Below are 26,827 nucleotides of genomic sequence, written 5' to 3'. Positions count from 1 at the left end.
TGTGTGTGTGTGTGTCAGGACTGTCACTGACAGCCACGAGATTCTGTGCAGTGTGTGCAGAGTGAGTGCTTGGTAAATTCAGTTTAGAAATGTATATCATGTCTATAATATAGTATATAAATGTACATAATATAGTATAATAAATGTCTATAATATAGTATATAGATGTCTATAATATAGTATATAAATGTCTATAGTAAAGTATAATAAATGTATGTAACAATAAAAATACAATATTAATGTTAATATAATAGCATCAATATTAATATAATATTAATAATACAATTAATAATACTATCAATAATACTATTAATATAATATAATATAATATAATATAATATAATATAATATAATATAATATAATATAATATAATATAATATAATATAATATAATATAATATAATATAATATAAGTGTATTATTATTATTATTATTATTATTATTATTATTATTATTATTATTATTATTATTATTATTATTATTATTATTATTATTATTATTATTATTATTATTATTATTATTATTATTTAGCCTTCTGATGCCCATGAAATCAGATGCACCATTCTCTCTCCCTCACCAACATGGGAGACATCTTTGACTAGAAATAACTGCACACCCAGCAGTGTGCCAGGGGAGCCCTGGGAGGCCAGACAGACGGACAGACAGACAGACAGAGGCCCAGCCCAGCTCCCTGAGGACACTCACGTGCATGGGCCAGGCTGAGGGCCCACAGGCGCAGGTAGGAGGCTGTGTTGGAGATGCAGCCCAGGCAGTACTCGATGGTGTGGATGGCCTGGTACACCACGGTGTCCCCAAAGTCAAACTGCAAAGGAACAGAGGAGAGGGGAGCTGGGAGCATGGGTGGGGTGGGCACAGGGGCAGGGGGACTGCTGCTGTCACCAGGGACACTCTGTGTGACACTGCACACTGACACTGTCTTCTCCTGGTTTAGCACGCCAGGGCCACAAATGGAAAAATGGATCTGGTCTTGACAGGTTTTGCAGAATGACAAATGCTGTGACGTGAAAATTGTTTTCTTATAGTCAGATATTCCAAATTCATCCATGGGCTTAGCCAGGAAAAGACTGTTCAGCAGAAGGTGGTGCTGGTGTGCACTCCCTGCCCCAAGCTGTGCTGTGTGTGCCTCTGCTACAGGAGCAACAGGAGCATTCTGCAAGACATGAACCTGCCCTTTTTCAAAGCAAAAATAATGCACGAAGCTACCCTGAAGAAGTCACATCTGTGTACCATTCACTGGCAAAGCCTCTGTGCTTTGGTAATTTTCTGCAATAATAAAAGAATTTACAAGGAAGTCTGCCATGTAGGGCAGTTTCTTATCCTGCAGCTTGGGAAAGCATTCCCTGCAGTTTGGATTTAATCCATGCTTCAGAAACTGCTCAGATTTAAGTGAACACGATGTTTTAAATACATCCAGTGACTAATTCTCCAGGCATGCACACAAAGCTATTTATATTCTTAATTCTCCCCTAGTACATCCAAGGCAATAAATATTCCCAACAATTCAGTTAAATTAGCTGTCAAAATCCTAATCCTTTCTCCACAGAACATGAGATGTGAAGTTCTTCACTAAAAGCTGCCCCAGCCAACAGTTCCAGCTCTGGACACAGGAGGGAATGTGGGAAATGTTTAAACAATGACCTTTCAAAGCAACTGCCAGGGAGAGCAGCCACTGAGGCAGGAGTGGGAGCACTGGCATTGCTGTGGGACAGGCTTGGTGGGCTAGCACATTTTCCAGGTTCAGGGAGACACCAGAACAGGAATCCCCTTCCCCTCTCCTTCCCCCTGTTCCACACAGGCCTGTGCACAGCAGAGCTCTGAGCAAACCACTCTCAGCACAATTTTCAGCAGCAGTGCCCTGGTTAAGCTGTTCTGATTTCATGCCATTTGTATTCTTGTTTTTGTAGTAAAATTTGTTACCTGCTAGTGCTGAAACCTACACTCAATCCTGCATCAGTATTAAACTCTCAGTTTTTAAATACTTTTTACAAGTGCTTATGAATGAGCAGTTTCTCAGAATGGAGCTTCTCTTCTACACAAAGCTTCTGGCCAATTCAGTTTCTTGAACTACATGAAACTGGACTGGTTGTCCTGTATTTGCTCTCTGGGTCAACCAGCATCATCCTTAACATGGCAGATAGTTTGTGGGAAGAAATCTCTTCCAACAGTTTGCTGCAGCACAGAATTAAGAAAGCCACAACATTAAAAAGCTTATTTGGAGGCTCAAAAGTGAAAACTTTTCAGTTTCAGACCTCCAGCTGAACAGTTCCCCAGGTAACTGGGAACAATGTGCAGACAGGGGATCAGACAGACAAGCTGTACAGATGAAGTCATTAAAAGTCTGTGGATGTATGTGTGTATGAATTAAAAATGGCCTGTAACATGAAAACAGCAAGATCTTTTGGAAAACAAGAAGCTGTGACATAACAAATTCCATTCAGCATGTTTTACACCCATGGGAAATGGCCCAGGTACACATGAAGGCAAAGCTGCTGTGCTCTTACCACCTCGTCCTCTGTAGGCTTGAAAACACAAATTTACATTTAGTGCAGTGTTTTGATCACATGAATCATGAACACATTCAGCAATTCCCTCCTAGGCAGGCCACAGAAAGCAGTAATACATCCCATGCACTGCAGAGGCAGGATCTGCTGCAGTCCTTCAGAGAAGCATCAGAAACATCAGAAAAACCCAACTACCTGAGATCCACTGGTTTTCTCCTCTCCCAGAGGAAAGGGAAGTAATTAATGTTACCCCCAGCAGTCAAAATGAATATATGAACAAAATTTCAGTGCTGCAGAAGTACAGCCCCTGAATTTCAATATATTTTCCACTGGCATGGGAGAGGCAGATGTGGCACCTGGGAGTGCTGTGCACCCCTGAGATGGTGACACTTTGGGGACAAACAGAGCCACATCTCCCAGCATATACAAATTATGCTGCTTTTTCTCTGGAGTCACCAAGAGACAGAGAGTGAGAAAACTGCTAGAACACACTTCACTGGGAATGCTGCTGTTTAAACAGCATGGAAACAATAAATCCATCCCAGTGAGCTCATCCTGCTGCCTGCAGTGCCCTGAGAGCGAGGATGCTCAGGTGCTTACCTCTTCCCCCTCCTCAGAATGGGTAGATAACTGGTCATGTTGAATGATCTCAGCATCCTCCTCTGTTGGGCCATTGCCCACCCGGATCCCACCAAAGTTGTGCGTGCCCTGACACATGCAGAAAAGAAAGAGCAAAGTGTTGTTTGGGTTTTAGTGCAAAAGTGCAGGTTTCTCATGATTCCATGTGTAGCAGCAGCTCACAGAGGAAAAAAAAATATTAAATATTAAATATAAAATATTAAGGCCCAGATTAAGGCAGGTAGAATTCTATTTCCCAGCTTGGATGGGAAAGGTGCTGATTCCTGCTGGGGCTGGGGAAAAAATAATAATAAAAAAAAAGTCTGTCTGAGTGAATCCTTGGTACATTTCTACAGTGTAACTGCAACCATGAGGACAATAAAGGCACAGCTCTCAGAGGACATCTGCTAGCCCCACATCCTGCCCAGCATGGACACAGCACTGCTGGGTGCTGGAGCAGGTCATGGGGCTGAACACAAACACACACACATTTACTCCCACCAGCCTCAGGCACACCAACACTGCATGGAAAACCACATCTTCCCTCTATGCTGTGCAAGCAGGGCCTTTTAGAGACATTTGTTCTGACATTCAGCATCTGACCCTCAGCTGCACCTCCAAAGGGGAAAGAACAACACATAGACTGAGCTGAAACGCTGAAATTGGGAGCAGATTTTACCTGACCCCTGGGTCTGACCCCAAGAGAGACAAACTACAACACCACAGATAGAAATAAACCCTGTGGCCAGCTTCAGCACTGTCTTGGGTCACCTGTGACACAGGATGTGACCTGAGTTGCCACATCTGGACTGCAGAAGTCCAAAGATGCCCATGCAGATGAAAGAGGCTGAAGGTGCCATGACCTGGTGCTTGCACAGACCAGAACAGCTTCTCTGAGTTCTTCTACCTCCTTTGTCCTTAGAAGCCTGCTTTTATTTTAGGCTGAATTATAAATATGCTCAAAATGCCAGATATGAATTAGAGACTTTGCCAGGTTTCTAAAAACAAATTAGGTAGGCGTTTATGCTCTGAAAACAGAAATAAAATATTAACAACTAAGACAATGCTTTTATTAGGATTTTCAGTATCTCTAAAACACCACAAGTCACTGGTGTCTGCTGTCAATATTCTGTTTATGTATTTCTAGCCTGTGTGAACTTGCACTCAAGCAGCCTTTCCCTTGCACTTGACTCATATCCATTCCCTGTAACCCAGCCAACCTAAACACAGCTCCAACAGCTCCAATTGTTTACTTGATCCTTCTAAGCACCCTTCACACAAGGCCTCCCCTCACAGCTTCCTGATGGAGATGCATTTCATATGCTGGATGGATCCTGCACAAAACATCCATTTTCATCTCTGACATTTCTGTGAGGAGACCACAACGTCATGAGAGAAGCAGCTGACATGTCCCTCCCAGCACCCCTGGCACTTGGGGAGCATGGTGTGCTTCACACAATCAGTGAGATTCACACCTCTTAGGCAGCCAGGCAGATTCAGAACGAAAAGGCAGCTGAAATAGGGGAAAGAACTAAAAGGTAGCTGAAATAGGGGAAAGGACTGAGTTCTGGGGCTGCCACAATCCTCAGCAGAAAGCTTTGGCAGCAAAGAGCCATCTGTAAGCTTAGAAACATGTAAGTCAAAACAACTGCCAACAAGAAGCTTGTTTGTGCACAACTATTTTATAATAATTTCAGGTCAAAGTGTGTACAGGACAGATGTGTCACAAATCCAATGATTACTGACATGGAGTTGCTGGAGGCCATCACATCACTGTGTGTTTGGGAACATATAATGCAAACAGAAATGCTGCACTGAGAAGAAGCCTAATCTGTCTTAAAGAAATAGACAAGCAGAAGAAAAAAAGGGAAGAAAATTTAACATGGGGGGGGATGTGGTAGCAGGAAATCCTGTGCTGCTCTGCAGCTTGGATTCAGCAGCACTCCTGCAAGGAAGCGTCTCTGTGCACGCACAACTACCATCCTCCAGCCTGGGTGTTCATCCAGAATGTATCAATTTGGCTAAACTTTGCTCTTTCCAAGAGAAAGTGGTTTTCCACCCTAAAGGTGCACTTGCCATTCCCTTATGAAATTCAGATACATTCCATGCTCCTTTGATAAGAACCAGACACAAAGCCAACTCCCATCAGGCGAGGTTGAAGTGCACTCACTGTTGCAGCCGCTGCTGCCTCGAGCGCCTGCGCGTTCGTGCTGCCCTGGGCCTCCTCGGGCTGCCCTTCCTGGGGGAGGATGGATGCAAGAAAAGACAGGGGAGGAGGAAGAAAACAAAAAGAGAAAGGGAAACGAATGGAGGGGACATGGGAGGATGAAAGGTGGTCAGAGAAGGGAGAGGGAGTGTCTGTAACTGAGCTGATCTTTGGCGCGCTGCACATTCTCTGCAGCGCCACGTTCCTGCATCTCACACACAGCTGGAAACAGCTGGAAACCTACACAGTACCCCAGCACACAGCCTCTCACATCTCTAAGTCTCTTTTAGTTGTTTTTTTTAACCATCCAAGCTGCTTTAACAAAGGTAGCTGAGAAATCTGCCAGCCAATTCCATCTCTGTTTCCCACTGCCAGCCACAGAAGTGCATCCAGCAGCCAGTGAGGCTGTTCCTAAACCAGCTACCAATGCCCAAGCCAGAGACACTGTTCTGATCATTACCAACAAAAGGGGTTTTTAAAAGCAGGTTTGATGCTGGATCCATATCTGGGAAGCAGGCAGGCAACACTCTGTTTCTGTAACACCCACCTGCTGGTATGCCCAGGAATATGCAAAAACACTTTACAGGTTTCAATGCAGTGTGAACCCATGAATCCAAGCTCAGGATGAAGAACACAGCTTTTCAACCATAAACAGTTTTCATATGGAAAATATAAAAGGGAATCACCCACCAAGTGTTTTCTCCTTAGATACTGCTGGCGAAGGACCAGGGGTTTGGCCACCAGCATCCATGGCACACACAGCAAGGCCACCACCACGAGGAAGCACTGGAGCCCTTTCTGCAAAAAACACAAATCTCAGGTGATTCAGCTCAAACACACACAGAACCCAGCAAGAATGGCTGAATTCCCAGCACGTGGATGCTCCAATACCTCACTCTCTTCTGGGAACAGCAATTAAGTACTTAATGTCTGCAGCTGCCACCTCTGAGCACAGTGTTTAATGCTGAGACTGGGTTAGAATGGGGAAAAAACTGAAAGATCCTGCAGAAAATGAGAATTTGGCAGATGTCTGATACTGCTGAGAGGAAATAGAGTTGGTGTCTCAGCTAGGCTGAGAGGAATCACACTGCAGACATGGGACAATATTCCTAATTGCTTTCCACAATTAATCAAGATCCACGTGTTCTGAAGCCACAGCTGACTTATGGTCAGATAAATAAAAATTCCTGGTATAGAGATTATTCCTTCCTTCTACAACATTACATAGTGTCAGCCTTCAGAAATGCTCTGTCACAGTGGAAAGATGTTTCCTGCTTGATTTCACAATTATGACAATGAAACACTCCAGTATCACAAAGCATCTCTGATTCTGTCCTAGCAAGAGCACTCACCTGCCCACTGTAAAGCATCTTATTACTGGTGTCCTCATAGGAGAACAGAAACATGTTGATAAAGTGTATTAAGAGGCTGGGTGCTTCCTTGGAGGTGTGAGCATCATAGGCTGTCCACTTGTAAAAGATGAGAATAACAAGGTATCCAAAGAGGGAGGACATGAAAATCATTTCAGGGATAAATCCAAGGTATATGTTCAGTGGCTTCTTAAAATAGCTACAGGGAAGGAAAAAAAAAAAAGTTGATATTAGATTTGGTTAGAATTAGGACAAAACTCTTTTAATAAAAGTGTAAAGAGAGTGGAGGGGCTCATCAGCTCAACAACAGCTGGGCCTGGAGCACAGGAACTGCCTGACAGGCACAATTCCACACAACCAGAGACAATGCACTGCACCTTCCATCAGGAGGTATCCCAAACCACACAACACCCAAAGCCATTCCATTGCCCCCACCATGAGAAAACCATGAGCAAAGCACTTACATGTGGTTGAGGAGACTCAATGCCACACCAAAGAGCATCTGGAAAATGCCAAGAATCACAGACATCTTCATCTTAAAGGAATTGAGGAAAGCCAGCTTATTGCTGGCAATATTCCAGATCTGTGGAAAACAACACCTAGTCAGATACCAGGGGAAGGAAAACAGGAGGAGGAAAACACTCCCTTTAAGCTAAACATTATGAACCAGTCAGGAAGTGTGAGGCTGAAAAAACAGGTTCTTAAAGATGTGTTTGTCCTATTTTGGGGAAATGAGCAGACAAGCTTTCAGCTGGGAACAGCCTGACAGCAACTGAGCAGGAATCAAACCTGTTTTCATGGTACCTCACAGGTGCAGGAGAAAAGAGGCTGTATCCTTAACAGAGAGAATATGATTATCCATTTAAAGGAACAATTACACACAGCTCTGATTTCCTGCACTTTGTGCAACCCACACAAGGTTTGGCATATATTACAAGCAGAGTTAAGAGCAGAGGTGTTGATGCAGGCAGGTACAAAGTGACAGAATTAGTTGGAAATGTAAATTTCCAAGGGTGACTGAAAAAAGGGATGAACAACTTTCCCCAATGTAAAAAAGTAACTTCAGAAAGTGATTTTCAAGGCTAATCAGATTTCATTAAAGCACTGCAGGTTAGAAAGGGTGAGAAAGCAGCCTTTAATGGACCTCAGAACAAGGGTCTCTACCCCAAATTTGGCATCTCAGTAGGAATTCTATCGTTCAGGAGCATGGAATTGCTAAGGGAATGGCTGGGCTGGAAGATCTTTCACAGAACAATGAACACAGGTACTTTTCTTTCTGCTGACACAGAGGATTTTGCCCAAAAGCCTGCAGAGGAAGGAGGAGCTCTTACTGGGTCAATGCCAAAGGGGTAGGGCCCACCAAACACCCCTGGGATGGCAGGATCCAGCTGCAGCAGGGGGGTGGTCTCCAGCAAAGCATCTCTGTTTGGGAACAAGATTATAAAACATTAACAACAGCAATGCCACTCTCCTTCTGTAAAAAAAATAACAACACTCTTCCTTTGTGAGAGCAAGAAATAGCTTAAATTGAGAGAATTTCAAGGTTGCAGAACCTGGATGGTGCTAGAGATTTTCCCAAAGGAATAAAAACCTGTTTCTTGATTTTTTACTCTGTCACAAGGAAGACAGGTGCAGGAGACAGGAATCTTGAAATGTCTGTAGGGAAATAGATGAGAAACTGCATCTTTGTAAGTTTTCTGGGGAAAAAAAGCCATTTTGAATCTTGGCATATTTACATCCCTCTTCCAAATCTACCTGAGACAGAGGTCAGAAATTTTTGCTTTCCTGAACTGGAAGGACAATGGGAAAGGACAAGTCACCTGCTTCTCACTGTGTGTCCCAGATTGCAAGGTAAGATGCATTATCCTATTTGCCATCTGTATGGCAGTTGTCTCCTGTTCATTTGGCAGTTTTCCCTATCTCTTTCACACCCAATCCTCCCTCTGGGGAGACATCTGCTGATAACAGCTATTGAATGTCACTGCATGGCTGACAAGAACTACAGCATCCCATTGGGAGATGTGAGCCCAGAGGGAGGAGCCAAGCATTCCTGCCTGGATATAATCTGGAGATTCTGGAACCTCAGCCAAGCATTCCTGCCTGGATATAGTCTGGAGATTCTGGAACACCAGCCAAGCATTCCTGCCTGGATATAATCTGGAGATTCTGGAACACCAGCATGGCTTCTGCACTGGATTCCCCAGAGGAGCAGCAGCTGCCTCTTCCCCTGGATCATCAGAGGAAGAGACTGCACCTTTCTACAGGATCCCTGCTCCAGCAGAACCACCCCTGACACTGCAGGAGGGCTCAGCCACAATTCCAATGGCACTGCTGCCAACAGCCTGACCCACAGGGTGTCAGGTTGGGTTCTGACTCTGGCAGTGTTGGTTTAGTTCACTGCATTGTTTATTTTAGCCTTTTATTTTCTTCCTGCTCCCATATTTTTTGCCTGAGAGTCCCTTAATTAAAAATTTATAGCAATTCAGAGGGAGGAGGTTCACATTCTCCATTTCAGGGGAGGCTCCTGCCCTCCTTAGCAGACACCTGGCTTTCCAAACCAAGACACTGTGTCTACAAAGTTACAAAGGGTTTACTCACGACCAGTTGGCTTTATTGAACATGGGCCTGACGCTCCAGGAGGAACCAAACATGTTGAGGGATTTGGAGAAGCAGTCATTGTAGATGAGGCCTGTGTAGGTGGAGAACAGCCCCATCAGCAGGATGATGTACCGACCACTGAACACCATGTTGAACATCTGGTGTGAAAACCCAAAAAGGAACAAAAAGTCCATGAGAACAGGGAATGTTGGAAACCTGGATGCTGAGAATTTTAAATTTTCTGTGCTGAAAGGCACAGACCCACAAGAGAACACTGCATTTGACCTGAGGCTTTGGAGAAGGCTTCCAAAATTCATTTATAGCATTGGGATTATGGTGTGGAGTTGGTTAGAAGTGAATAATACCACAGGGTGAAAAACTTAAGAGTTTGGGGATTTAGAATATAGAAATAAATATGAAGCAACATGGAGGTTTTAGGGTGGAGACTGGTTGTTCCTCTTTACCTTCCTCTTCCTTCCTCCCCATGGGTTTGGGTGGTATTTTGTAATTGGACAGAAAAGTCCACATTGCAGCTTTGAGTGATCAGTTATTGGGTTAAAAAGGAAAATAATCTAGGCGTCAGTTCTTTATTGGATAGTTTAGTCTTAAAAGGCCTTGTAACAAGAGATTGTTGGCCATTTTGTGCCCTGCTAATGAAGAGCTGCAGAACTCACTGCTGTGAGACTCATAAGAAACTTATAAGAACTGATAGCACTGATAAGACACAATAAACACCTGAGTCTGAACATGAACCATTGTCTCGAGTGCCTTCAATCCCAACCCTGATGGAAGTAGAAAAAACAGAGAACCAACAAGGGAAGGTCACTCCTAAAGCCAAACCAGGGAAATCAGTCTGTTGTGGGATAAACACTGGCCATGTGAACCAAGAGCCCAAAATCTCTGTTTCCCCTTGGCAGGGATTAAGGGTGCAAGAGGGAGCAGAGCAGCACAGATAATGAGGATAAAGGGGCAGCATGGATCTCCACAGGGGACCTAGAGCAGCTGGAGAGGACAAACTGCACAGCCTGATGCAACTCCCAGCTGGCAGCATGAGTTTGGAACCAGGAGCACAGACTTTGCCAGTCTCCTCCAGCCCTGCCAGTGTATCTTAACTCTGGTTCAGTTCCTGTCAGCCCTGAGCCAGCAAAACCAACCCTGAGCAGCAAATAGGAAAAGTACCAGGGATGGGGTATAAACTACAGGAACTGGGAGTTTTGCAGTGCCTAAAGCCCACTATGATCCAGCTAAATTTGGGGTGATTTGTTTATGCCAACTTACCTACTACACTTAATAATTTCCTTCAGACAACTGAAATTAATAATTTCTTATAAATATACAAAAGGAAAAATCAAGGGAACTCAATACTTTTATGAAATTACACTACTTGGTGTGTGTGTGTGCTCTTCAGGCTTCCCAGCCTGTCCATGTGCTTCAAAAATTCCAAAGGAGGAGTAATGGGCATTGTCAGCTCAAGGGGAAAAGGATGGGAGTAAACCAAGCTGCAGCTCTTTGTTTGAAATGCAGAGCTCAGCACCATCTGCCACTTTACCTCATTGTCACTCTTCTGGGACAGAATCCTGCTCTCCCTCACCACCATCCAGACAGCAATCAGAGTCATCAGGATTCCATGGCCAAAATCCCCAAACATCACAGCAAACAGGAATGGGAAGGTGATGATGGTATAGGGTGCTGTAAAGGAAAAGACAACATTCCCAATTTAGCAAATATAATTCCTCAGCTTCCCCTCTGCTACTGAAAGCTGATGAGTCTACTAGAATTTTCTATTAAGAGATTTCCACACAGGACAGGCAATACAGATAAACATCACAACTAAAAAATTTGAGACAGAAATCTTGGATTTTTCTGCATCTGAATTTACCTGGATTGATTTCCCGATATGTCCCAATGCCATAAGCATCAACAATGTTTTGAAAGCCAGAAGTAAACTTGTTAGTTTTGTTGTACGTGGGTGGGGTTTGATTGGTTTGCATCCTGTTTAAAATAGATGGGACAGTGGATCCGCTGTGCTCCTGGTAGAGAAAAACAAAGGGAAGATCAGCAAACCCACCCTCAGAGCACTGGAGGATGAAGTCCAACACAGCTGTCCCCATTTGGAAAACTGCAGGCTTGAGTGTTTGCAGTGTGCTTGCACAATGAGACACTGCAGCAGCTCAGGAAGGCTGCCAGGATTCCACTGCTCTCCACTTTGTGCAGCAGGAGTAAAGGTGAATATTGTGTAGGACAGACAAAAAACCAAAAAGCAGGTGGAAGAACTTCAAGAAACTCAACTCTCTTGACTATCTGAGCAGAGGGTGAGTTTGCCAACATCCTGGAGAGCTCCTCTATCCAGACACCAGGACCACAGAGCCCAGCCAGTGTAACTAAGCCTCACACACAGTAAAATCCTCACCATTCCAGCCTTCACCTGAACTTTAAGCTTCTTACAACTTTGTTACTTCTTTTATCTCTAAACCATCATTCCTGCATGCTAAATAAGCTGTCCTCTGTGATTCCAGCAGCCCAAGGGATGGTGCTCAGAGGCTCACAAAACAGAAAAGGCAATGAACAGTGAACCCATGCGGTGCTGCCACAGGCACAGCATTTACTCACAGTGCCTCTCCTGAGGGCAAACTGGATGGAATCCAGGTCAGCAACGGGACACCACACTTCAGCAATCAAGCACTTCTGTGTCACATCGATGTTGCACAGGTTCAGGGTGTGGTAAATGGCCTTCATCTTCCTCACTTTGATGAACCACACGCGGATGTTTTTAGCAGCTGCCTGCAAAACCCTCTGCCGGTGATCCTCAGTTTGGTTCAGCACCTTTCAGACAAGCGGGACAAAGATGAGGCCAAATCATGGGCCAAAGATCAAGGTGCACCAACAAGAGAAGCTTTCCCACAGAGGATGAACCACCAGCCTGCTCCCCCACCCCATGCCTGCAGTCTGTGATGCAGTAATTAGCCCCCACAGTAATTAGCTGTGCTGAAAAGCTTAAGAGCTTTTTCCAGGGACACTTTCTGATTATTTTCCTCTTCCAGCTCCAAGGTCAGTGGTTGTTTCAAACAATTAACTGTGCCAAGATCACAGGGAACAGTTTTACCTCCACCCAGGTTAAAAGAGCAGAGAAGAGCTCTGCAAGTAAAGGGTGTGCTGCCTTGAAAAAACACACTAATCACCCTGAAAGAGTTGTTTACTGAAGGGAAAAGGAGAAAGTGTTTCCTACTGAGGGTGTTTTCCAACTGGAACATATCAAACTCAGGCCAAGTCAGATTTCCAGAGTGGAAAGTCTTAGATTGCAGGGAAAGTGAGGACAGAAGGCACATGCAGCTTATAGCAGTTACATTGCTTCTGAATTCCTGTCTACTTTAAAATATCTTTTGAGCTACACTGCACAACTCCCTGCTTGAGACAGTTTCTGTATCAAATAAGTAGGTCATATTCAACCCTTTTTTCTTTTAGTTTCTGAACCTTTTCTCAATTTTTGTTTCAAATCTCTTAAATCTTTCTACATTTTCACATACTGCCCTTCTTCCTTGAATCAAGCACCAGGTATTTCAGAGGTGGCACCCATGAGATTTGGATACTAATTACATTTTACCAACACAGGCAGCTGCACAAGAGATTAGCTGTAAAGCAGAAGCTCTTCAGGACAGCACAATGTGAAAATATAAAGACAGGCAGAAAAAGGAAGAGCTAAATTAATGTCAGCATTGTTGTATCTCAGCTTGAAAAAAGTTTAAATGTTTTCAAAGTACTTGCAGATGAAGCAGGCAGTTACACAACATGCTCTATGGGATCTCCCTACATGAGTTCCTCTTTTCTCACTGGTGTGGAGTTCTCTGTAATTATTTGTTTAGAATACATTGCTTAGCCCTCCACCCATCCCAAATCCTGACACAGAACCAACTGAGCAGTCCCCAAACACCTCTCTTGCACTGCTGGTCTCAAGCTACCTGAAGGTGAAAACAAGGTCATATCACAGGGGCAAAATCCTCCTGTTTTAACAGGATCCAAAGTTTCTCAATATAAGTTTCAACCACATTATTAAAAAAACAAAACAAAACAAAACAAAACAACAAAAAAAACAAAACAAAACAAACAGAGAAAGGTCATTGGCCCCAGTTCTTTTACCATCTGAAGATCATCAATTCTGGTGTTGACACCAGAAGCCATTTCCTTCCTCTCCTGAGGTGTTTCTGGGCATGGGTAGAGGGAGGCCCGGAACCTGCAAGACAGGGGAGCACCTCAGTGGCAGAGATGGAAAGAAAATCAATCACTCAGGGGTGAGCCAGAGGCACCTGGAGAGAAGTTTCTGATCAGCAGAGACTGCCAAGCACAGCTCCATCCCTACATCAATAAGTCAAACAGAAAAGTAGAAGTGCTTTAGGCCAAAGCAGAAGCTGAGTGCTAAAGAAAACAGAAGTGGGAGAGAATCCTCAGCTCCCTGTGCTGCCAGTGTCTCCAGGCACTGTCATGAGGCTGGGCAGCCATCCAGCCCAGGGGAGATGCTGCCACACCAGTGCAACTGCTGACAGAAGCAGTCATTGTTGTCTCCACTGTGAGAATATCCCACTGATGTCCATCAGGCCTGCCCCAGAAATCACCACTGCCTTGGTTTTTTGCATTCCCTAGCACAGCAGTGGTGTACTTTGAGCATTACAGGCTGGGGAGTGGCAAGTGTGACTGTAAAATGTGTTTCAGTTACTTCTGGCACATTTAATATCTGCTCCTGCAGCCACTGTGAAACAGGGAGTTGAGAAATATTGAAATAAAGTCATGGCAGTGTGTTTCAAATAAATGAGGGCTGCCCAGCTCTCAATTACAGACTTTCATACCCTTCACAGATCTTCTTGACTCTGTTCTTCAGCTGGTCACCTTGGAAGAAGATGATAAATACAGATTTGTGCACATAATCCCCCTAGAACAAAGGAAAGAATTGTAGAAATTAGCATTGGGTAATTACCAGAATTCTAATTTTCCTCTCACTGAGTCTGTCCATCAGAGCTCAGATGTGCACAAAAGGTCAAGAAATGTTCCTGATTAACACTGAACAGTCACAAGGAGAACAATTTTCCCAGCCTCAATACATAATACTTGCACTGTGTTTGTGTTCACTGAAGCAAAATGCTCCAGGTTATCCATTATTGATTCTATACAATCCAGTAAACAGGAAAACCTGGTAAGATCTCCAAAAATAACAAAGATTTTATCAGCACTTAGTGCAGTCAGCTCACCTACAGAATCAAGCCAAAAGAGTGAATGAAGATTAAAAAAAGTGGATTTTAAGCAGTGTGGCTCCCAGGGAGACCAGAGGCACATTCCTTGCACAGCTGTGTCTGTGGGGGCAGCCAGGGCCCCTTTCCTGCATTTGTTGACAAGTTATTGTTCTACCTTACTTAGGAAATTTTAACATAATGTTTCAAGAATAATTACATGAGGTGTAACCTCAATTTAAGGAAGTTCTGCACAATAAGAACAAAGTCTGTCCTAGCAGACAGATGATTCCACAGGTCAGCTACCAGTGGTTGGGGGGACAAGGGAACACATCAGCCAAATGAGAAAGAGAGGCTTTTACTGAGCTCAAACCCACAACCCTGAAATTAAGATTCTCATGCTCTAACTGAGCTAGCCAGTTGCAGGGAGGGGCCATGTGGGTTTGCTTTCTGGAGGGGCCCCCTTTTGGAGGTTTTCTCTCAAATCAGGACAAATTCTGGTGCCCACATGGGGTTCAAACCCATAACCCTGAGATTAAGAGTCTCATGCTCTAACTGAGCTAGCCAGCTGCAGGGAGGGACTGGGTGGGTTTGCCATCTGGAGAGGCCTCCTTTTAGAGGTTTTCTCCCAGATTTACCCTAAACCAGCACAAATTTTGGTGCCCAACGTGGGGCTCAAACCTATGACCCTGAGATTAAGAGTCTCATGCTCTAACTGAGCTAGCCAGTTGCAGGGAGGGACTAGGTGGGTTTGCCATCTGGAGAGGCCTCCTTTTAGAGGTTTTCTCCCAGATTTACCCTAAACCAGCACAAATTTTGGTGCCCAATGTGCGGCTCAAACCTACAGCCCTGAAATTTAGAGTCTCATGCTCTAACTGAGCTAGCTGGTTGCACGGAGGGGCTGTTTGGGTTTGCTTTCTAGAGGGGCCCCCTTTGGGAGGTTTTCTCCCAAATTTACCCTAAACCAGGACAAATTTTGGCGCCCAACGTGGGGCTCAAACCTATGACACCGAGATTAAGAGTCTCATGCCCTAACTGAGCTTGCCAGTTGAGGGAAGGGGCCATGTGGGTTTTCTTTCTGGAGGAGCCAACTTTCCAAAGTTTTCTCTCAAATTTGCCCTAAACCAGGACAAATTTTGGCACTCAACGTGCGGCTCAAACCCACGACCCTGAGATTAAGAGTCTCATGCTCTAACAGAGCTAGTCGGCTGGGGAGAGGGGCTGTGTGGCTTTGCTTTCTGGAGGGACCCCCTTTTGGAGGTTTTCTCCCAGATTTACCCTAAACCAGGACAAATCTTGGCGCCCAACGTGGGGCTTGAACCCACAACCCTGAAATTAAGAGTCTCATGCTCTAACTGAGCTAGTCGGCTGGGGAGAGGGGCTGTGTGGCTTTGCTTTCTGGAGGGACCCCCTTTTGGAGGTTTTCTCCCAGATTTACCCTAAACCAGGACAAATCTTGGCGCCCAACGTGGGGCTTGAACCCACAACCCTGAAATTAAGAGTCTCATGCTCTAACTGAGCTAGTTGGTTGCAGGGAGGGGCCATTTGGGTTTGCTTTCTAGAGGGGCCCCCTTCTGAAGGTTTTCTCCCAAATTTACCCTAAACCAGGACAAATTTTGGCACCCAACGTGGGGCTGAAACCTATGACACCGAGATTAAGAGTCTCATGCTCTAACTGAGCTAGCCAGTTGAGGGAAGGGGCCATGTGGGTTTTCTTTCTGGAGGAGCCAACTTTCCAAAGTTTTCTCTCAAATTTGCCCTAAACCAGGACAAATTTTGGCACTCAACGTGCAGCTCAAACCCACGACTGAGATTAAGAGTCTCATGCTCTAACTGAGCTAGCTGGTTGCAGGGAGGGGCCATTTGGGTTTGCTTTCTAGAGGGGCCCCCTTCTGGAGTTTTTCTCCCAAATTTGCCCTAAACCAGGACAAATTCTGGTGCCCAACATGGGGCTCAAACCTACGACCCTGAAATTAAAGAGTCTCATGCTCTAACTGAGTTAGCCAGCTGCAGGATAGGAGCCATGTGAGTTTTCTTTCTGGAGGGGCCTCCTTTTGGAGGTTTTCTCCCAAATTTACCCCAGACCAGGACAAATTTTGGCCCCCTTACCGTGACGGGGTCCTCCAGGGGGTTCTCGATCTCGGCCTGGCGCAGGAAGACGTTCCCGCGGCACACGCGCCACAGCATCCGCTCGAAGGTGGGGATGCGCTCGCGGTTGATCACGCCAGCCACGAACCTGCAAAGGGACAGCACGGCCTGAGGGGCTGCACCTGAACCCCCCACAGCCAGCACAGCTGCCAGCTGAGGGCTGGCACCACAATGAAAGCTATAAAAATCCTGGTTTAATGTTAGTTCTTGCTGTCGCATTTGTATTTTCTGAAAAATCCCTTTGCCTGGGATTTTTCTACCGGGAAGCTGAGAAGCCTCAGAGAAGAGGGAAAACAATAATTATTTGATTTGCTTCTCCTGCATTTTGCTCCTTTGAAGTGTGTTTGGAGATTGTTTACCAACAGGTGATTGTTTTATTGGTTTCATGTGAATTGACTCTTTGGCCAATCAGGGCCAAGTTGTGTCGGGGCTCTAGAAAGAGTCACAAGTTTTCATTATTATCTTGTTAGCCTTCTGTAAGAATCCTTTTTATAGCATCCTTTTTATAGCATTCCATAATATAATATAGTACCATAAAATAATAAGTTAGCCTTCTGAGAACATGGAGAACAGGTTCATAGGGCAACACAAATACAACAGAGGGCAACAAGGCTGGTGAGTAGTTTGGAACACAAACCCTGTGAGGAACAGCTGAGGGAGCTGGGGGTGTTTAGCCTGGAGAAAAGGAGACTCAGAGGTGACCTTATAACTCTCTACAACTTCCTGAAGGTAGTTGTAGTCACCTGGGGTTCGGTCTCTTTCTCCAGGCAGCACTGACAGAACAAGAGGTCACAGTCTCAAGCTATGACAAGGGAAATATAGGTTGGATATTAGGAAGAAGTTTTTTACAGAAAGAGTGACCAAGTACTGGAATGGTCTGCCTGGGGAGGTGGTGGAGTCACCATCCCTGGATGTGTTTAAGAAAAGCCTGGATGTGGCACAGGGTGCCAGGGTTTAGTTGAGGTGTCAGGGAATGGGTTGGACTTGATGGTCTTGAAGGTCTTTTCCAACCCAGTGATTCTGTTAATTCTGTGAATTAAACAAAATGGAACAACCTCTAAATACACAGAGGTAACACACAGCAAAACAACTGCACAGAGCACAGGCTCTGTTTTTTAACAGAATGCAATAAGCTTTAAAAAATATATAAAGTACTGCTTATAGGAGAAACAAATGCATTTAGATATACAGTTTCTAGCTTTCATTCCCCTACAGTCCTGGTACTTTGGCTGCAAGGGTTACAGCAGTCATGGCTGGCAGTGACAATGTCCTGGGCTCATACTCAGACCTCACTGGACCAAACCCCATGTCCAGATAAAGTATTCCACATGTACAAGGAAGCCTGGAAGCAGCTGATAAAGATATACAGTTATTTCAGATCATTATGTGCCCACAGTAGCTACAACTTTCAACAAAGCTCTGAGATCTCAGAATGCCTGAGGAAGCAAACAAATAGGCTTGCACAGAACAAACTGGGTTAACTGCTTGAGAGAAACTTGAAAGAAACAGTTTGTTAAATGTGGAGAGAAACTTGTGAAGCACAAACATGAACTGGGAAGTGAATATTTCCTTTTCCCCAGGAAAAGAGCAGAGAGCAAAAGCCAGTTTTAGATCAGCTTTCATCTGCTTGGTGTGGAAAGTTTCTACATCTGTGCTCAAAGCATTGCTGATAATCCCTGATCCAGCAACCCTGAACTGTAATTACCCGAGTCGGAGCGGGGCACCTCTTCCCATCTCACTCGGCTCCAGCAGCGAAGAGGATTCCTCCAACAGGTCTGGATCCGCCATCTGCTGATGATGCAATTCAGCCTGAATTCACAAATCAATTAATATCTAATGAAACCAGTTAGTGGCATGCAGGGAATGAGGAGCCAGGAGATAGTTGTGGGAGACAAAGAAAGAAAAGAAGAAAGGAAAGGAAAGAAAAGGAAGAGCAAAATAAGACAGCAAAAAGAAGAACAAGATGACAGAAAAGACAGCAAGAATCACACATGGAAGGAGAAAAACAAGAGGAAAAATGGAATGGCTCAGCAGGGCTTCCATACAAGAAAGGCTTGAGGATTGTTGCAACAAAAGGGGTTGGGAGATATGTAAGTCTGAAGAAAGGCAGAATTCAAAAAAATAATTCAAGTTTTAAATACAAGTGATGTTCCCAAGAACCATTTTTAATGGCACAAACCAGAGAAACACACTTGACTCATGTATTTCCCCAGATATTAAATTAATTTATCCTTATGGTTCACCATCACACACAAACACTGCTCAGAGCAGGCTGGCAACATGGTTCATCTCTTGGCCAGCAAGACACTAAAACAGGACAGTTTTGCACTGTCCTTCTTTTCAACCAATTTGCATGCCAAAATTCTTAGGAATATACCTTGTAAGTGTCAGAAATTCAGGTCAAGGATGCTCAAATCATATCCTCTTGTGCACCATCTTCATACTTGTTCAACCCCTCCTCACATTTAGTTCTACCTCTGCAGCTTATAAAATGAAATGCCAAAGATTACAGTTCCTGAGCAGAACCAGAGGGTCAAAGTCTACCCTCTGTGGAATGCAGGAGCTCTTTCCCACAAAACCACCAAGGGAACTTGTTAAATCACACTGGAAGGCAGAGTTTGACCCAAGGACACATTACACCCACACAAACACAGAGCACAGCCTTGCAAAACCTATGGCAAGTGTAGTAACTTAGCCCCAGTCTCTGTATTTGGGCAACAGTTATGTCAGTGAAAAATCTCCCCAACACTTCACCTGCTACAAATCAAAGTGTTTGCCATACACAAGAGAGTTTTTGCAAGGCTGACACCAAAAGCAGCTCAACTGCTTGTACACACACTTGCTGCAGCTTGGGATGTTACATGAGGGAGGGAGCCTTTCACTCAGCTTGGAAAGGCAACACAGGAATTCCTGTTCCTTTCAACTTAAAGGAGACTTGTTGCAACATCAAAAACTGAATGGAAATTCAGTTCATAGAGAACACAACTAAAATAAGAAAGTTTGGTACCTGAAAATGAAACACACAGACCAAACATCTCAGTGACTGTTTGACATCTCGATTTCAGGATGTTGAAGAACAGTAAGTTACAATTGTTAGAGGCTTGTATTGTATTTCCAGTAACCAAGACACTGTTTGTGGTAATCTTTTGTGATGTGCAGCACATTTTAGCAGATGACTCATGAAAAAGGAAGGACAATGTGACACCTTTGGATTTGCCTCACCTGAGAGAGAATTTGTTATATATGTTTAAAATTAGCTTGGCCCATTTGAGCTCTGTGTCCTTTATTCAGGACAAGTCCTGCTTAGAGGGGGTGGAATTACAAAGCAAAACAGATTAAAATAGAAATGGATTAGACTGTTTACCTAAAAGAAAACATTCTTTTGCAAGGATTATTTGCATTACAAACTCCATGTTTCTTAAATTCATTCCTCAACAACTCTGATTTGATGAGCACAACGATTCTAGGAAGGAAATGGCACAGCAGCAGCAGCTCTGCAGCAGGAAGGATAACTAAAACACTGCTGGGGGATTAATAGAAATAAAAAATTGAGACTATGTGGAAATGGAAGAACTATCTAGTTCCAGTGCAGGAAAACAGGATTCTGGGAAATCTACTTTGAATATGAGTTTTTGCCAGCAATGAGTGAAATGTTAGAGTTATTGTGGAGTAGTTTTTACTGGATGAGGTAGTTCAGGATTGGAATCTCCCAAGCATTTCCACGACAGTAATCAAGAAGCATAAAACAAGAGCTTTCATAATTAAACATTTTTAAATAGCTTATTGATCCCCTGATCAGCATCCAGGTCAGCACCTTAAATCTCAGTAAAGGTTCATTTTCTCCACTGACGATTGCAGTCCTGCCCTGTGACAGTTCTGGATGGCCAGTGCAAACCCATACAATTCAAGCCCCTTCCAGGTCACAAACAGGACAAAAATCAACGTTCACAAGAACTAAAAAGGATTCATGTTGCCACCTATTAACCCAGAGCCAGACAGAAGTGACAGATGCAAAGCAAACAGAGAAAAGCAGATGGCAGAAGAGTCAGAGGGAGGAAGAAGGGACTGCATGCCATTAACCGTTACTTTTCCAGTCTTCTTTTACGCTCACACTCTGGGCAAAGCTCTCAGAGAAATCTCTCCAGCTCATATGGCTCTTCATAAGCAAAGACAAGAAGACTGAGAAAAGGAGCATAATCATCAACATGGTGTGTTGGAACAAGAAATGGCTGCTTGGGCTGGAATGGTCACAGGAAGAACAAGGGGACATTTTGCCACCCTCCCTCCCACCGTGTTCAAAGTTTGGAGAGCAAAAGCCAGGCATGAAGGAATTGGAGAGTCAGCCATTTCTTGTGCAACTCATAACTATGAATAACACAGTCTTAATTACAAGTTATTGTAGTCTTCAAGTGTTGAAAGTGCTGTGCAAGTGCAGCATGGAGGAAGTTGGCCACTCTGGGATGGTGAGCAGAGGCAGCTCTGGGCTGCTCAGGGCTCCCCCCAGCACAGAAAGCTGAGGCAGGTTTAAACTGTCCACACTTACATTTTACTGAACATCACCTGTGAGCTGTTCTGTTTGCTTTTATCTAGAGCAGCACATGTTATTTGGTGTGTTTTGTTTTATTACTACAAAAAACTGTGAAAAGAAACAGGACATATCTAAGCTTTCTGTGGCTGCTTTGTGTAAGGCTGTGGATGACCTGCCATGGACCGTTTAGAAAATTGATTTTGATCTTTAAATTTAGCTTGATCCCACCACAGATGAAGAAGAGCAGTGGGCAGAGAGGCCAGTAATGAACAAGGCCAGGTTGGATGGGGCTTGGAGCAACCTGATCTAGTAGAAGGTGTCCCTGCCCATGGCAGGGGGGTGGATGGGGGTGAGCTTTAAGGTCCTTCCCACCCCAAACCAATTTGGGATTAATTCTCAATACAGAAGTGCTCAGCACTTGGTTTTACATGATTCTCAGAATAGGCAGTGCTACTTTAACACAGCAAAGTAATGGATTATCAGGTTAATCCTGTTTGTCCAATGGACACTTTTAAGTGTCCAGCACTCGAAGACAAAGGGTTTTTTGTACTAAAATCAACCTCACAACACCAGCAGCCCTCACACCAGCAGCACTATCTGTGTCAGCAGTGACTATGACTGGCACAGGACCAACCCTGGTGCCTGAACAGGCAATATCTTGTGCCAAAACAACAAAAAACAAACTGTTAGATAAATGGCCTGAAGTGTGCAGGAGTCCAGCTCCACTCGACAATAGCCCTTGTAAAAACCAGGAGCCATTTCCTTTAAGAACTCTTTGATCAAATCCTGAGATTAGAGGAAACAGGACATCTACTCAGCAAAAACATGTCCAGAAAAACACACAGGAGCTCTCTCAAAGAACTGCCAAGACTCTTGAGATGCTTCAGCTTTACAAGGAAGGGTTATGGCTTCTACCAAGCAGGATTTATGTCAGTGCCATGAATGATATTGGAGAAGCTGCTCTCAGGTCCAGTGGAAGTTGCCAGTTCCTGGCCCAGATGGTATTTGACAAAATGTCCAAGACTTTAAATGTCAGCTTTGCTCCACAACTGACCTCTGAAAGCTTCAGGGTTTGATCAAAGGCTCAATTAATTAATTTTTTTATCTATTACTTCAGAGGACTTTGTATTGTGACCCTGATGAGTCTCCACATAACACTTTAAAGGCTGAAGAGAAATTCAGCTCCATTTTAATTCCTCTGCATGTACACCAAAGAAATTCTGACCCACTGGGGACAGTGCTCACTGCAGCACCAAATTTTGGGACTGTTGATGTGCTTTCAAAACTACTCACATCTTAATTATTTTACACAATTTTTAGACAAACCATTGCTTAACTAGAATGAGCCCAAATCAGCATTGTGGGAGGTAAATCATGGGTAGCTATGTGTACTGCATGAAAAATGGAAAACAACTTGTGCAGCTTTCTCAAACAAAGCATAAAATGACCCTGCTGTCCAAAACAGCAACTAAAATATATTTGAGAATAAAAATGGTAATTTCTATGAGAAGAACCAGCTCCCCAAGTGTGCAACCCCACCGGTATTCTGACCTCATCAAAAAACTGCTGAGTTTTACGCAGAATAAACTTTAATTCTGTCAGCTCCAAGAAGTTTCTCTTCAGAGCCTCCTGGTTGGTGTTGATTTCTTTAAGCTCATTTTCAATTTTCTCAAAGTTGGCCTGGAAGATGTGAAAAGGAGAAAGAAAAAGGACTTAATTCCATAATTGAGTGCTGTTCAGCCTGTCAGCACACAGAGGCAAGTGAGATGTTTCACATCCCCACCCGATTTCCATTTTACAGGTTTTACAGGATTTACAGGTGCATGTCCAGCCTGCTGTGGCACAGATCCACATCTGCCACATCTGCAGACTTCTCCCACTCAGCCAGACTTTTATGGACTGGATTGATAGAGCTTCTTCAAATCAATAAAACTGTGATAAACTTTATGACCCAGCACCATAAATCATGTGGTTCCAGGAGTTTTTGGCTCATTTCTGTAGTGAAATTCCTACTGAGGACCCTCACTTGTGTATTTGGACAATGTGAGCTGGTAGAGCTGCTGCCAGGCACGGCTGGAGACTGAGTTAATGCCCCCCTGCCACTAAATCCTGCAACTATCAACCCACAGAGACAATTTCCCCCATTTCCATCCAGAATCAAATACTAGTTTAAGTCTTATCACATCATTACCTCCAGGTCAATCATGTCACGTGGAAAAGGCACCTCTGGGTTTTCACCAGTGTCCATGATTGGAATATTTGCCTTTTTAATCTCCTTCTCCACAAACCCTGCAGAGACAGCATTCCAAGTGTTAATTACAGATATTTCAGTGTCAAACACTTCCCCCAAACTGCACCTGGCCCCAGCAGCAGCTGATTCCTTCACCTCCTATTCCAAGGTGTCTGATTTAGCCAGAGTTATCTTTCTAGAGGTGGAGCCCTGCCTGTGCCCTCACCTCTGTGAAAAATATGTATTTTTGGCTTTTTGCAAATATTAAAATGAATATTATATGTGTTATGTTAGAAAGTTATGCTGTATTAATTTTTCTAAGTAGTGTGTTAAATAGAGTTTTAGGTTATAACATAATGTTAGAATAGAAACTATGTATGTGGGATATTTTTTTAAAGAACAGAATGAGGAACTTGCATCAGATAGCAGCCACAGGACACCTAAATCTTTCAGAGAAAGAGAATTTATTGCTGCCTTAGCAGAAGAAATGAACTTCTTCCCACCTTGCTCAGCCCTGAAGACACCTTAGGATTCAGAGGAAGAAGCTGACACTGACCAGACAGAATCCTGTGCTTGAATGGAATTTATGCATCATGGATGAGGTGTATGAATATGCAACAGGCTGTTGCTTTTAAGGGTTAATCCTCTGTTAATGTGGATCCTTTTTTGGGCTTATTTTGCCCAGAAAAGGTACCTGGACTGTCTGAGCCTCTTTGTTTCTGTTGTCTCATATTGTCCTAATCCAAACTGTCCAAATGTTATTATTCTAATTATATTGCTATTTTAAAAACCATTTTGTTACTATTAAACTTTTAAAATTTTAAAAATAAGCGATTGGCGTTTTTAACACCCCTCTGCTCTGCTCCAAACGCTGCCTTGCAGCTTCAGCCTGCCTTCCCTAGGGTTTTTTTTTTTAATTTATTTTTATTTTTTTAACCAAAAGCTGCAGCGTCAGAGCCACATCCACCCCAGCGGGAACGTACGGAGCTTTCGGTCCATCTCCTCGCACCGCCGGACCTCATTGACGAATTTTCGGTGGAACACGTTCACGTCGGGGTTCAGCTGCAGGGAGAGACACGGCACTGAGCAAACGCCCGCCGCACCGGGCCCGCTCCCGGGGCTCTCCCGGTGCTCCCACCGCCCCGGCGACACTCACATCACGGAACTGGACCTTGCCCAGCTCGCCCAGCTCGCTGACACAGCAATAGGCGGCCTCGGACTGCAGGAACAGCTGCGCCAGGGTCATCTCCTCGCTGCGGAACAGCTCCCCCATGGCGGCGCCGCTCCCGCCGCGGCCTCTGCGGAGATGGAGCCGTGAGAACCGGGCCGGGGGGACGGAGCGAGGCCTTCCCGCCGCCGCCGCCGCGCCACAGCCCGGCTGCACCGGGAGCCCGGCGCGGTGTCCGCACCCCATCCAGTCTCATCGCGTTCCCATCACATCCAGCCCCGTTCCGTCCCGTTCCCCGCCATTACCTGCCGCCGCTCCCGCTGTCGCTATCGCCGCTGCCGCCGCCTGACCAGAGCCGGCTCCCGTCCCCGCGTCACGCGCACGTCTCCTGGCGACCGCGCGCGGCCCCGCCCCGGAAGTGATGATAGAGGCGGCGCATCGCCTCCCGGGGTGACGTCATGAGCGGCGTGGTGACGTCACGGTGTAAAAAAGCCAATCGCTTGTTTTTAGAGTTTTAAAAGTTTAATGGTAATAAAATGGTTATTTAGTAATAGTAATAGTAACATAATTAGAGTAATGATAATTTGGACAATTTGAATTAGGGCAATATGAGACAATAAAAACAAAGTGTTATGGACAGTCCAGGTACCTCTTTCTGGGCAAAATAAGCCCAAAAAAGGACCCACGTTAACAAAGGATTAACCCTTAAAAGCAATAACCTGTTGTATATTCATACATCTCATAGATGATGCATAAATTCCATTCAAACACAAGATTCTGTCTGGGCAGTGTCAGCTTCTTCCTCTTAATCCTAATGGTGTCATCCAGCCCATCTAGGTGGGAAGAAGTTAATTTCTTCTGATAACGGAGCAATAAATTCTCTTTCTCTGAAAGACTCAGGTGTCCTGTGGCTGCTATCTTGGTGCGAGTCCTTTCTTTAGAAAAAAGAGTATCTTCCATAGCATAGTTTATTTTAGCATTTTGTTATAACCTAAAACTATATTTAACACACTAGTTTAAAAAATTAATACAGCACAATTTTCTAAGATAACACATATCATATTCATTTTAATATTTGCCAAAAGCCAATGATAAAACACACATTTTTCACAGTGCTGAGGGGGCCCAGGGTGCAATCCTGTGATCCCAGAGCCAGCAGGCCCAGGGCAGTGGGGACAGCGAGCAGTCATGGGGCAGGGACACGGCAGGGAAAGTGCTGACTGCTGTGGGCATTGTCAGTGAACAATGGCCCTCTGCATCCGTGGGATGTCAGGGTTGCCCAGTTGGATCATTCCTGGCAGGAGCCCAGTGGCAAAGGCTGAGAGCAGGCTGGGCCTGGCAGGAGTGCTGAGGGTGAATGCCCCTTGTAAAAGAACGAGGGGAGCTGCCACCTTGCCAGTGTGCCCACAGCCTTCCCAAATGGCAGCCCTGGCCGTGGGCACTTGGTTCCCTCTGGCTGAGCCAACCCCAGAACCAGAGAAAGGTCTGGCCCAGGGTCACTCCCAAGATCTGAACTTTTCCTTCTCCACATTCCTGGCGTGTTCAGCTGGCTTGTTGCAAAGCCTGGTGGCACCTCCCACGTGCCACCCTGTTTTGAATAGTTTAGGGTTTTTGCCACGAAATCCACGAGTAATTTGGGCTTTGTTTACAAGCAGTGTCCCCGCATTTAAAGTCTGGTGACAGGACCTGCAGAGGGCTCGAGGATTGCAGAGCTGGGAGAGCTCCTTTAGGGGAGCCTGGTGTTTGCCAGGTAGTGGGAAAGGCTGAGAGCAGGAGTACTGAGGGTGAATACCCCTTGTCAAAGCTGCCACCTTGCCAGTGTGCCCACAGCCTTCCCAAATGGCAGCTCTGGCCATGGGCACTTGGTTCCCTCTGGCTGAGCCAACCCCAGAACCAGAACCAGGGTCACTCCCAAGATCTGAACTTTCCTTCTCCACATTCCTGGCATGTTCAGCTGGCTTGTTGCAAGGCCTGGTGGCACCTCCCACGTGCCACCCTGTTTTGAATAGTTTAGGGTTTTTGCCACGAAATCCACGAGAAATTTGGGCTTTGTTTACAAGCAGTGTCCCCGCATTTAAAGTCTGGTGACAGGACCTGCAGAGGGCTCGAGGATCGCAGAGCTGGGAGAGCTCCTTTAGGGGAGCCTGGTGTTTGCCAGGTAGTGGGAAAGGCTGAGAGCAGGAGTGCTGAGGGTGAATACCCCTTGTCAAAGCTGCCACCTTG

At 44.8% G+C, this 26,827-nt stretch overlaps 1 protein-coding gene across 8 annotated transcripts in view; it reads right to left on the bottom strand.

Annotated features, from left to right (window-relative positions):
- ATP6V0A1 (ATPase H+ transporting V0 subunit a1) overlaps positions 1-24,991 on the bottom strand; it is a 32,095-nt gene extending 7,104 nt beyond the window's left edge. The window contains exons 1-20 of one of the 8 annotated variants that reach the window (XM_063178874.1): positions 24,910-24,991; positions 24,593-24,734; positions 24,420-24,498; positions 23,398-23,495; positions 22,758-22,886; positions 18,384-18,487; positions 16,640-16,766; positions 14,153-14,235; positions 13,449-13,542; positions 11,925-12,137; positions 11,194-11,344; positions 10,864-11,003; positions 9,315-9,472; positions 8,048-8,138; positions 7,181-7,299; positions 6,699-6,915; positions 6,037-6,144; positions 3,123-3,230; positions 2,523-2,540; positions 706-823 (exon numbers count right to left, since the gene is read on the bottom strand). In XM_063178874.1, coding sequence (XP_063034944.1) covers positions 706-823; positions 2,523-2,540; positions 3,123-3,230; positions 6,037-6,144; positions 6,699-6,915; positions 7,181-7,299; positions 8,048-8,138; positions 9,315-9,472; positions 10,864-11,003; positions 11,194-11,344; positions 11,925-12,137; positions 13,449-13,542; positions 14,153-14,235; positions 16,640-16,766; positions 18,384-18,487; positions 22,758-22,886; positions 23,398-23,495; positions 24,420-24,498; positions 24,593-24,709 — 2,272 coding nt within the window. In that variant the 5' untranslated portion in view covers positions 24,710-24,734; positions 24,910-24,991. Of the gene's footprint in view, positions 1-705; positions 824-2,522; positions 2,541-3,122; positions 3,231-5,310; positions 5,380-6,036; positions 6,145-6,698; positions 6,916-7,180; positions 7,300-8,047; positions 8,139-9,314; positions 9,473-10,863; positions 11,004-11,193; positions 11,345-11,924; positions 12,138-13,448; positions 13,543-14,152; positions 14,236-16,639; positions 16,767-18,383; positions 18,488-22,757; positions 22,887-23,397; positions 23,496-24,419; positions 24,499-24,592; positions 24,735-24,909 lie in introns of those variants that run through there. The other 7 variants (XM_063178878.1, XM_063178879.1, XM_063178876.1 and 4 more) reach the window with 7 other exon arrangements.
- Positions 24,992-26,827: the final 1,836 nt, after the last annotated feature.

This window comes from Melospiza melodia, chromosome 30 (assembly GCF_035770615.1).
Source record: "Melospiza melodia melodia isolate bMelMel2 chromosome 30, bMelMel2.pri, whole genome shotgun sequence".
Lineage (NCBI taxonomy): Eukaryota > Metazoa > Chordata > Aves > Passeriformes > Passerellidae > Melospiza > Melospiza melodia.
This window is presented reverse-complemented; position numbering and strand designations above follow the sequence as displayed.